The following is a 12,014-nucleotide window of genomic DNA, read 5'->3' as shown; positions in this document are numbered from 1 at the left end:
CATTTAACGTGCGATTATTGAATGCCCTACTTTTGGTAGGGACATCAAGATGGAAACTATCTAACTCTAAGAAAAAAAGGAAAGAAGAACATCATATTGTAAAATGATACTATTAGCTATTATCAGTAATCTTATAGAGATGTTATTTTATGTAGCTAAGCTTAAAAAGAAACAAATAGTTTGCAGCAAAACAAACTTTGCCCAACTTAAAAACATTAAAAAGTTTAACCAATACATTAGTTTTGTTCCTTACGAATACTTTAAATTATGTGAGTACTTAAGGGGGTAACTATGCTCTTCCTGGCTTAATTACACGTTTGCTGGCTTGATTACACTCACATTCAAAGCAATTTTGTTCATTTTATGAAAAGTGAATTCTAATTTTTCTGCATTGTTTAGTTAAAATAGTCCTCTCTGTAACCTGTTGCTTAGTGATTCCTAGCGCGACGATGCTTCTCTTTAATAAACACTATCAAGTGTTCCATAGAGATCTTGTTTTTGTTTTCTCACATGTTTTAGTATCACTAGTTTCAGTAGCAATTGACTGTATTTAGTATTTTTTAAGCTATTACGGTCCAAGGCTATGAGTGTGTAATTTGCCCCAGTGGGAAAACTAATCTTTAATACCATGAATCTTTTATACAGGAAGATAATCACAGAAGCCTCTTGGTAGCCATTCTTGCCAAAGTGCTTCTGGAATAATACAGCCTTGAATCCTTTTTTCTCCTTATTTTAATGAACACATTTTAAACTTAATGAATTCATGCAAATTGAAAACAAAATCCCCAAACAAAAAACATACAATTTAGGAAAATGCAGATTTTTCCATATGCTCAAAAATAGGCTTATTTTCTCTAGCCATTGGTAACTTATAAACTAAACATTATAATATTCTCCTAAAGAGAAAACTTAACATTTTTGCAATGTATTACATTATGAAATCTCATATTTGCATAAGGTTAAAAATTTAACCTTATTATACATATATACACATATATAAAATGTTTTCTCTTTACACAAATCAACTGGTTGTATAGGAACTAGTTTGGGGCAGAGCTAATACTGAAATAAACTTGTTTAAACTTTCTCTTTCCTTGGTTTCTGTGGCACTGATTTGTCATTAGTTCCTTGCCAACCTTGATCTTTCAAGTCCTTAAATACATGTGCTCCCTATGGTCTGATGGTCATTCTTTTTTCTTGTCTCTTCACTTTAAGGCTGTGTTTCCTTCCTCATGGAGTTTTAGCTAATTCCTGGCAAAAATTTGGCTCCAGCCTTGACTCTACCCCAAGTGTGAGCCCCTAACGTGACACTAACACCTAAATCACTCCGCTGGGACCCCCCCCCCACCATCCTCTCAAATTCGGTTTATCCACAGCTGATTCGTATTTGTTGCATTAGGGTGACAAACATGTCAGGTGTGGTGTGGCTGAAATTCTGTGGCTGCCGTGAGCGGTGCAGACGCTGTGACAGTTAGTGACAATCATACGAATATCACACTGAATAGGAGAAGAACTCAGTGTGGTGAGTGTGGCTGAGATACCCGAGGAATACGTAGGCACAGGCAATTGTTAGGCATATTGGGAAGGTTTTCTAGATATAAAATGGTAAAGCCTGTCATAAAGAGACGCTTTGACTGCTAAAATATTGAATAAATGAAGTGAGGAAGAATTTCAGGAAAGTGTTTGAGAATATTATCTTCGGATGTCTCATGAGCTGAATTGTGTTATCCCAAAATTCATATGTTGAGGCCCTGACCCCAGTACCTCAGAATGCATCTGTATTTGAAGACAGGCCTTTTACAGCGGTGATTAGATCAAAATGAAGCCTTTCGGGTGGGCCCTAATGCAATAGGACTTGTCATAAAAAGAGAAAATTTGGGTGCACAAAGAGACACGGGGGGGGGGGGGCACAGGCTCAGGGCAAAACCAGGTGAGGAAACAATGAGGCCATCTGTGAGTCCACGAGAGAGGGCTGAGAAAAGCCGAACCAGTCAGCACCTTGACCATGGACTTCCAGCCTCTAGAATTGTAAAAAATAGATTTTTGTTGTTTAAGCCCCTCAGTCTGTGGTGCTTTGTTATTGTAAGCCTGGCCACCAATGCAAAAGTGTTGTTAATTAAGTCCTTCAAATAGTAATAAAACACTCTGTATTCTACGTATAAAAAGGTAAAGTATGAGTACCACGCTTTATCATTTTTCATCCTAAATGGCCCTCTCTTGACATTTCCTTACATTCTCTCTCCTTCCCTTATTTCTGTTATTTTCCTCCTCTACCTTCGCTTCCCCCGTGCTCTTATCTCATCCTCTTTAAGTCAAGTTTCTCAAAAAGCAGTTCATAACATTAAATCTGCATTCCCATTCACTCCTGGCACCCCGAAACCAGTACACGATGGCGTGGCTGTCCCTGCAGGGCCCATATATGTCTTCGGGGCTGTATGGCAACAAGCTCAGATATGAGACCAGTTCTGAGGCTGGAGCGCTGATGTACAGTCCAGCCGTCACCCCTTCCCTGCCTTCACCATTCCACTGAGTTCCATGTAACATACGTAACCTACACCACCCAACTGCCAAAGCCAGTGGTCCCAATTTAATCCCTTTCTTCTTGGATCCTCATATACAATTGTAATTCGTTATTATTCCTCCTCCTTCATCTTACTGCTCTCTCAGATGGTGTGATATCATCTTCCCCTGGTTCTTCTACCCCTCGGACTTTCCTGAGAATGACCCTTGCCTGCATTTCTCTTTCTTTCACCTCTGTTTTATATACATTGATTTCCTTCTGTCCCCTGATCCTCAGACCTGTGATCTTCTTAATTTGAATTTTCCTTTGGATCATCTCACACATTCTTGGTATCTTAAGCTATATTATATGCTGCTGTCTCCCTTCGCTTCCTGATCTACGTCTGTATCCAGTCCTAACATCTTCCCTGAACGGCAGGGAAGATGTTCCCTGCTGGACAGCTCCTCCTGAATGCTCTGTTAGCGTTGGGGGCACGTATGTCTACACTGCATTACCTGACTTAGATAACGATTCCACCATCTTCCAAGTCTCTTCATCCCTTTACCTTGGAGTCAGCCTACACATGATCAAAGAATCGCCAAATTGTGAAAAATCACCTGCCCAGACTAATGCAACAGCCTCTTAATTGGTCTCTGTAACCCTGAACTTGGACTCTTACATCTATCTTCTATACAGTCTTCTATACTCTATACTGTTCTATATTGTAAAGTGTGACATACTGAAAATATAAATCTGCCTGTGACACTCCCCTGATAAAAAGTCTTTAGTCATTTCTCGTATCGGACGGGATACAATTCATGCAATAGATAATACTATTCATAAGCTTCCTATTGTGGTGGCATACAAAGCCGTCCTCGGTAAGGCCCTGAGTCATGGCTTTGGCCTCAATTCCTCACCTGGCACTATCTGTTCCAGTGACATCTAATTGCTGGGAGTTTTCCTGATCTTATCAGGCTGTTGAATTCTTCTCTGACGGTGCACGCTGCTTTCTCAGCCAGTAAGTCCCTTTTCTTCTCTGACTACTTTGCCCTCAGGCTTCTGATTTTTTCCTTCTGGATTTCTTCAGGGACTCATTCCTGATGGATCAGATGATAATTTCTATGCCCTCACATGGTCCTACCAGACACAGTGCATTGGAACAACAGGTTAAAAAATCTTAGATACAGGGATATTGTAGCTCCGGTTCCCAACACGTGGCACTTAGTCATAGCACGGGTTGATCTGAATTCGTTCAGAATTAGCGATCAAAAAATATTCACATGCTTGTTTCCTTATGGTGGTATAGACTCAAGATCTCTATGCCATATAACTATTTTTAATATTCTGTACTCACCATATTGATGGGATCCACCGGTCCAATGCTGTTTACATAAACATCAGTTTCAATTACCGTGGGCCTCACTGCAAAATACCAACACAAAGAATGGTCAAACATATAATCAGAGGTTGTTTTAAATAAATTTTAGTTTTACATAAATCTTAATAACTAATGACATTTTAGCATTGCCATCCTAAAACATTCTTCATTAGGAAGTGCAGAAACATGGCCCATCACAAAAATACAAACTCCTTTCAGTTTTTAAATCAATGTTTTTAATGAAAAAAATTCCAGTGTACAGCCTAAAAATATTTAAAATGTCTAAATCATCCACTAAAATTAAGGAAGTTAATTCAGTAAAAAATATTTGCTAGATAATTTGTTCTGAAGTAGTCGCAGATTTTAGGATTGGAGTGGATTTTAGGTAGTATGTACTTCTATTTAATGCCTATCAGTAGTACACTGGTAAATGTTTAATGACCTTGTTCTGAGAGAGGGGGGGTAAACCCCTGATTTGTTGCTTTTGTTGATTTCTATGTTGTAAATACTCCCACAATGGCTGATTTAAAGATACCAATGTGAAATCATTGAATGCAGAGGCTATATATAATATTAGTATGTATTATATTATATGTTACTTAGAGGCTATTATGAGCCAGTATGAGCCAGTTTCAGCACATCCTGGGATCTGAAGTATAATCATGAATATTAAAGGACACAATGTATGTTAAGAAACTACCTCCAGGTCTGACTCATACGAGGAGCTTAATGCGTATCTGCTCATACCTCCTTCCTTCCTCCCTTGCTAACGATACGCCTTTAGGTTGTTCATAGTTGGATCCAGTGTGAGGCATATTTTCACCTAATTCCCTCAGAGTATACCGCACGGACATCACTGTAGACCTTACCAGTTGTGTTTTGTATGTAACCATTAGTGTTTTTCCAGTTAATTTTTAAGTGACACATAACAATAGTTTTGTCCTATTAAAATGTGTATCACTGGTAAGCCTTTCGATGTATACCAAATAATATAATGAGTGAGTATCTACAGGAGTGCCATATCTGATCATGATTCAGGTTTTTGAGACTCATCAGGTATTTCTGGCTTTCTTTAATGAGATTTACCCTAATAATGATAATGTATATTCATATGTTTTTCTGTTTTCTATAAAACATACTTTCAGTTTCTTTTACTCCACCCATCACTAGTACCAAATACGATGTAAAAGATTAATTTGGTGACTCAGCAAATACTTACTGAGGAATGTGCGTAAAGGATGCTGAAGGTAGACAAGAAGGAGAAACATGTTCCTAGAAGAAAATCTGCCTTAGTTCTCACAGAGAATTAAACAGAGATAAAGCGTATGAGATAAAGCAGCAAACTTGTCTTGTAGACGGGAAGTTGCTCTGGTGTTGTGGCATGGTTTTAGTCATATTTGCTCAGTTCTCCTTTCCACATTTCACCTGTTTTCCCTTCCTGACATAGTATTTATCACTCTTACAATTCCGATGCTGTGATCCACCTGTCAGATGTAACCTCCTCCTATAATACACAGCCAGGTCTGAGCATGTAGCCAGCCTCAGTTTCCCCGCATTGGCATTTTTCAGTCTGGCAGAGCCCTCGAGCTATCAAACTTCAAAGAAAAACTTAAGGTATTTTTCAAAACGGTGTCTATATAACTTCAAGACAATATTTTTTATCCCTTGCAATTAGAAAAAGTCAACACTTGGGAAAACATACATTTACATAGTTTGTTTTTCCTCATGAAAAATTTTATTACATGACATACATATTTTATTAACTAGAAAAATAAATGAGATTTGTTAGAAATAGTTTCAGTATGCAAAACTGTATGTTTCTATACCTCTACAATACTTGAAAATGTAATTGTCTGCTAGCCAGTAATTAGGTATTTTAAATAAAAGTAGGGCATATGACGTACAGAAGCTTTTACAATTTAACTTAGGCTGATGCCTTCTGAGATGAGTTGCTTTAACTGTCATTTATTCCTGTCTAGCCAATAAATATGATATAATTAAGCTAATTATGGCTAAATTTACATAATGATTTTATGAAAGCCAATTAACAAGACAATAGATTTATTAGTCCTACTTGTAAGTATATTTATTACCAGTTATAAGCAATTATAACTGATATAAGCAATGTACCACTCTTATATAATTAGATTTATTTTTTCAGTTAAACTGATAGATCAACCAACACTGCATACCTGCTTTGATTTCATAATATTCAAAGATGAACACTGTCTCCCCTGAGAAAGAAATGATTCCTGGGGACAGTTTTATTCACAGAACATGGTTCCCACATTTACAGTGTAGAAGGTTTCAGATATAAGTGAGCTACCCTGGTTTCCTGATATCAACATTTCTTGGCTGATTATGAGATGGACTTTTGTACGTTATAAAAAATGTTAACTCTGGCATGAGGGCATGAGTCACACAGCACTGGAGACACTGAGGTATTTCATGATCGACATAAAGCAAGGGTGGGATTAAAAAAGAATGATATTAGTAAATCCAATGTACAACATTGCCAATGATAAAGAGAATACTCAGTAATTGTTATATATTTGAAAACTATGCATCTTTTCTGAGTTATTCTGTACCCCATTTTGTAACTTTGGGCCATTTGTATTTCATCTTGTCTTTGAGTCTGCAGCCCCAAAGCACAAGGAAGAATAAACCTGAAAGTGAACTGAAGTATTTCAGATAAATTTTGAAACTCCAGCTAGTGATTATATGCTTCAAAGTGTATAGTTAAGAGGAAAACAACTGAAATCTGTAATTGCTCCTTAGTAATGACTCATTGCCCTGTTCATATTAGTATAAACAATTCTTGTGGGTAAAATTACTTAAAATACAGGCTTCTTGGAAACTGAGTAAGTAGTCTTTATTAACACTGTGATTTTGCCAGCCCAGACTTTGTTCAATTGCAGGATTTTAGCAATGTTTAAAAAAAAAAAAAAGGAAAACATACTTTAATTCAAAATTGGAAAACTAAAGCTGAAAGGAAATTGTCATTCCAGGCTCGTTAAATAAGTCTTGAAAGTGGGCACAGACGATGTTTAATTCATCAGTACACAAGGGGAACAAAGATCTCTTTCTTGCAACAGTGTAACAATAGGTAGGAGAACCATGTACTGCCACAACAAATTACATCTTTTGTACGTGGACTGCAGGTAGAGATGACACCGGATTATTTTTGCAGGGCTTCTCCCTGTGCTGTGATTCTAAGCACTTTGCTGTAAGTAGCTCACCAGAATATAAGTAGATAAACTCCCAGTGGGAGTCAGGATAGAGAGAGAATAGAGGTCCGGGCCAAATAAAGGACACCCAGAGAACAGACACAGGATGAAACATGTACAAATTTAAAAAGAAGAAAGCAGTGAGATCAATATGGTTTCCATGTTCAGTTTCCAGGTAGCGAAGGCAAGAAGAACCAATCCTAGGGGCGGGAAATTGATTTATTAATCAGAAAATATATACTAAAATGGATTTTTAAAATATTTTCTTTATAATTTATCTTAACCATACTTTCTTGGACACCTTATTTCAATTTCTATAAGATACCTTTAGTAGATTATGTAGCTTTTTGGTCACTTTTTATATTAAAATTAATGTAGGTCAACTAAGAACTCTAGCTCTGAAGAGTAAGTTCTACAGACTTTTCTTATTGTCCCAGAATAGGCATTAAAAAAAAAAAAAAGTTCCACTGATCCAGATATTGCAGTTATCACACACAGGCTTTGTTTTTCTTTATGCTGTATGCATTTTATTTCCAGTTAAAAATTTCATGCAACCAAATATATTATTGTTTACAAGAGGTATAGGTATAATTCCTGGAAAGAAAGCAGCCACCTAGTGTAAGCACTCTTATTAGACACCGATTGCCTTCGGATTCTCTTCTGGTCCTTACCCATATACAGATCTATTTTGACCAAGTTGTGGTCAAAATTCTATAAGCCTTTTAAAAAAGTTTTTTCAAGGAATTATCTATCTGCAAATAATTCAAGTACCAACTGTTTCACTCAACTGATACATTCAAGAGCTATATTAGTCAATAATTCTCTGTCTTGTACTATCCTAGTCTAATTTAGTTATCAGGATTATGCTGGTTTTGTAAAACGAGTTGGGAACTCTTTCTTCTGTATTTTCTGAAAGAGTTTATGTAAGATTTATATTATTTCCTTCTGACGTATTTGGTAGAATTCACCAGTGAAGCAAAAAAAAAAAAAAAACAAACCAGTAATGATTATTTCTGAACTGGATCCTCATTCTGTAAATACATCATTGAGACAATGGGAAATTGGGGCTGAGTATTCAATGGTGATAGTATATAAATATCATCTTTATGGCTTGGATGGTTGTATTGTGCTTATGTAAGGTTGAAATAATAAAAGTATATTTGCTGAGCAAAGCAAAATTAAAATAGAAGTTAATAACAAAAAAAAAAAAATCTTGGAAAATACCAAAATATTTAGAAATTTAGTTACATTTAGGTATAACCCATGAATCAGGAAAAAATCATAAGGAGATTATTTTTTTCAAAATATATATGAATCAGCACTCTGGGAGGCCGAGGTGGGCGGATCGTTTGAGCTCAGGAGTTCGAGACCAGCCTGAGCTGAGCAAGAGCGAGACCCCATCTCTACTAAAAATAGAAAGAAATTATATGGACAGCTAAAAATATATAGAAAAAATTAGCCGGGCATGGTGGTGCATGCCTGTAATCCCAGCTACTCGGGAGGCTGAGACAGGAGGATCGCTTGAGCTCAGGAGTTTGAGGTTGCTGTGAGCTAGGCTGACGCCACGGCACTCACTCTAGCCTGGGCAACAGAGTGAGACTCTGTCTCAAAAAAAAACAAAAAAAAAATATATATGAATGAAAACAAAGTTAAAAGTTAGTAAAATCGACAAAAATAGAAGAAAATCTTGGTCTGATTAACAGAAAGCCTGTATTTGTTAAAGAGGTTGAATTTATAATTAAACATCTTCCACAAAAGAAAAGTCCAGGCCCATATCACACACAGACTTGGAAATAACTATGATTGAGGGGTTCCTAGTTTCCTAGATGAGACAGCATAATAGGTCCTCAACTCAAATAGACATCAAGTTTGGGTCCAGATACTACTTCTAAGGCCTTAAGTCACAAGGAAATGTCAGGCACCACTCCACAATCATCCTTCTCAGATTACCTGCAGACAGATGGATACCTGGATGCATATGGACAAAAAGATGCACACGGACAAATAGGTTCTCACGACTAGGCTGTCTAATACTATAGCTAGTAGATACATATGACTGTTTAAATAGAAATGAATTGCATTTAAATAAAATATATTTTCTTAGCCACACTAACCACATTTCAAGTACAGAAAAGCCACATGTGGCTCGTGGTTACAAAAAATGGACAATGCAGAACAACATTTCCATCACTGCAGAAAGTTCTACTGAACAATGTTTAGCAGGAGTTCTCAACGAGAATGACAGTGCCCTGTAGATGATGTTGCAAATTTCCTATTTGGATTGGGATCGTTAGTAAAAATATTAACAAGATTTTGGATGGCCATTCATGTGTGTTAAAAATAGGTGTGTTATAATCTGAGCTTAGAAGATAACTGTTTTTACACATAAACACAAAATATTTTTGTGTTTTTCAAGATTTTTTTCAGAAATACCTTGTATAAAACAGAGGAAGATGGTATTTATTTTGTTCTGAGATTTACCAAGAGTTGTTCACTGTTTGAGCTCACCACACCACCAGTGACAGTGCTGCTCACAGTATTGGGGTCACTGATACTACACCCCCGTATCACTCTCCCCATGTGGCTTTCCCATATATGGTGATTCTATATGTAAATTCAACCATCTGGCAGCTTTATCATTTCTTCCAGCATAGCTATGCCTGGGCCCTTCTATGTGGAATGCAAAATACTTTATTATAAATTACTTTATCCCCCCTTACGTTATAGTTAGGGACGTATATATGTATATATTCCCATACATATGTATGAATAAATACGTATTCCCAGGAATGGTTCTTCTTAGGAGAATGGAAGTTTTGCCTCTCCTCTCTACGTAAATTACCTCCTTAGGGGCAGACTTGCTCCTTCTCCTATACGTGAGTAGGGGAAAAGAGAGGCGTGGTGGGATTCAAAGGAATAAAAGCTAGTGGAAGATCTGCACACCTACCCTTCAGCACATCTAGGATATTTTATTTCTTGTGGTTATAAAGTATACGAAAGGAAAATAATTGCGCTGGGAGAATCTCATCAGTTTCTTGACCTCTGAGGCCTGTGCAGCAGGGCACAGAACTTCAAACAGATCGCTGATGAAAAGAGCTGGTGGCAGACATAGAAAAGCACCCAGATTCCCCACGTCGGGGAAGTGCGCAGCACAGAATGCCTACGAACAGCAACACACACCACTCAGACCCTCCCGTCCATGAGAGTCAGTATTTACATGTCTACCCCTGAAAGTCCACCTAAGGCCAGTTGGTGTTACCCCAAAAGGAAGTAACAACTAAAGGATTAAACTGCACCCAGTTAAACACATGGACCGTTCTTCGTATCCTCCCCATGTCTCCATCACTAGTAAACCTAGAAGAACTAAAGGCATGAAATAAAAGAACAGGCCACACTACACCTTCCTTATTCCCACCTCCACACACTTGTCTGCCCTGCCTGCCCCTTCAGAGAAGGATAGCTTTAAATCTGTTTAAACATTAAATTTTTGGACTGCATTGACCTATTTAAGTATCTGAAACTATTTGGAAAGTCATAGAATCTACCTTAAACGTTATTAAGAAACAGGAAAGGAATATTCAGCATAAAGTAGTAAAAGCTTTACTAGATAAACAAAACTTTTAATAATTCCCCATTAAGTTTAGAAGACCTCAATACGTTGGTTATACAAGTTGCCATAGCACAACCAAAGAGAAAAGGTGTTAACACAAATTTTGGAGAGAGAAACATGCCTACAAATATCACTTCAACAATCAAGTCATTTATTATGTATATTCTGGTACACAGAAAAAAATGCTACTATGCATGGTACAATCATCAATGTATCTAGGACGTTAATCCAGTGTATTGATCTGATAATGTCACAAGTGTGTATAAAATTTGACCCTTCATACCTTGATCTGAAATAAAGGGACTTAAAATATAAAATTCATGGAGCAGAGTGGCTGTCAAAACACCTACACATGGAATAAAAAAAAATACATTCACTGGGTTCTCTTCCACAAATACTCATTCAGTAAGTATTAAGTGAGCCCTATTTATGTTTCACACATTCTTTTAGCAATTAGGGATATGGTGAATTCTACTTTTAGGAAACTTACATTATAGAAATAAAACAGACACTTAAATAATGGTGAAGCATGAAGAGTAAGTGGAAGGACAGACTTCTTTTTTGTGTGTTGATTAATTGGTATCAAAATACCCATCTCAATCAAACAACTATCAAACTTGTGTTTTAGAACCACACACTGATGGTTGAAGGAATGAGAGCAATTAAGACAGCTGAGATTTGATGCAACAATTTCCTAGAAAGAAGGAAAATAAAATGATGTGAGCTCTATTCTTTGGCCACTTCCTCCCCCTGGTAGATTTGCTGTTTCATTGTACAGCACTAGCGACTGAACAGACACAGTGGCTCAGAGCTTGCGGCTGTCTCTTTGGGCCACAGAGACAAAACATGGAGCTAAGGGCTGTCAGGACAGCTAAGACGTCCCTAGAATAAAGGAAACCACGAGGAATTTAATTGGACATTGCACATGCCACTTCCCCTGAAGGCATTTGCTAATTACTAAATTGTACATGTGGCGATATGACGCTGACAAACTGAATATAAACAGCTGCTAAACATCTAAAATAACATGGAGAGAGTTTAGCTATTTTAGGGCTGTCTGGGTCACCAAGGAGAGAAGTTCCTGGTATGAATCTCAGGCTGTCAGTTGAGACATCTCAAATTGCTATGTCTTAGCAAAAAGGAAATTTTCACAAAGGGAATTATACCAGTTTTGAACAAAATAAGTGATTTTCCTTTATTCAACCCGATAGCAAAAAAAAAAAAAAAAATCTTCTCTGAAAGAAAATACCATCATGTAGAAATCTCCATTGTTTTTCATGCATCCTACTGGCATTCAAT

General features: G+C 37.1%; 1 protein-coding gene across 1 annotated transcript in view; it reads right to left on the bottom strand.

The window, feature by feature from the left end:
* Nucleotides 1-12,014, bottom strand: part of GABRG1 (gamma-aminobutyric acid type A receptor subunit gamma1) — a 66,661-nt gene that overhangs the window by 29,269 nt on the left and 25,378 nt on the right. Inside the window, exon 3 of the mRNA XM_069457375.1 lies at nt 3,855-3,922. Within this exon, the coding sequence (XP_069313476.1) occupies nt 3,855-3,922 (68 nt within the window). The remainder of the gene's footprint in view (nt 1-3,854; nt 3,923-12,014) is intronic.

The sequence above is a fragment of the Eulemur rufifrons genome, chromosome 24 (genome assembly GCF_041146395.1).
Source record: "Eulemur rufifrons isolate Redbay chromosome 24, OSU_ERuf_1, whole genome shotgun sequence".
Taxonomy (NCBI): Eukaryota; Metazoa; Chordata; class Mammalia; order Primates; family Lemuridae; genus Eulemur; species Eulemur rufifrons.
This window is presented reverse-complemented; position numbering and strand designations above follow the sequence as displayed.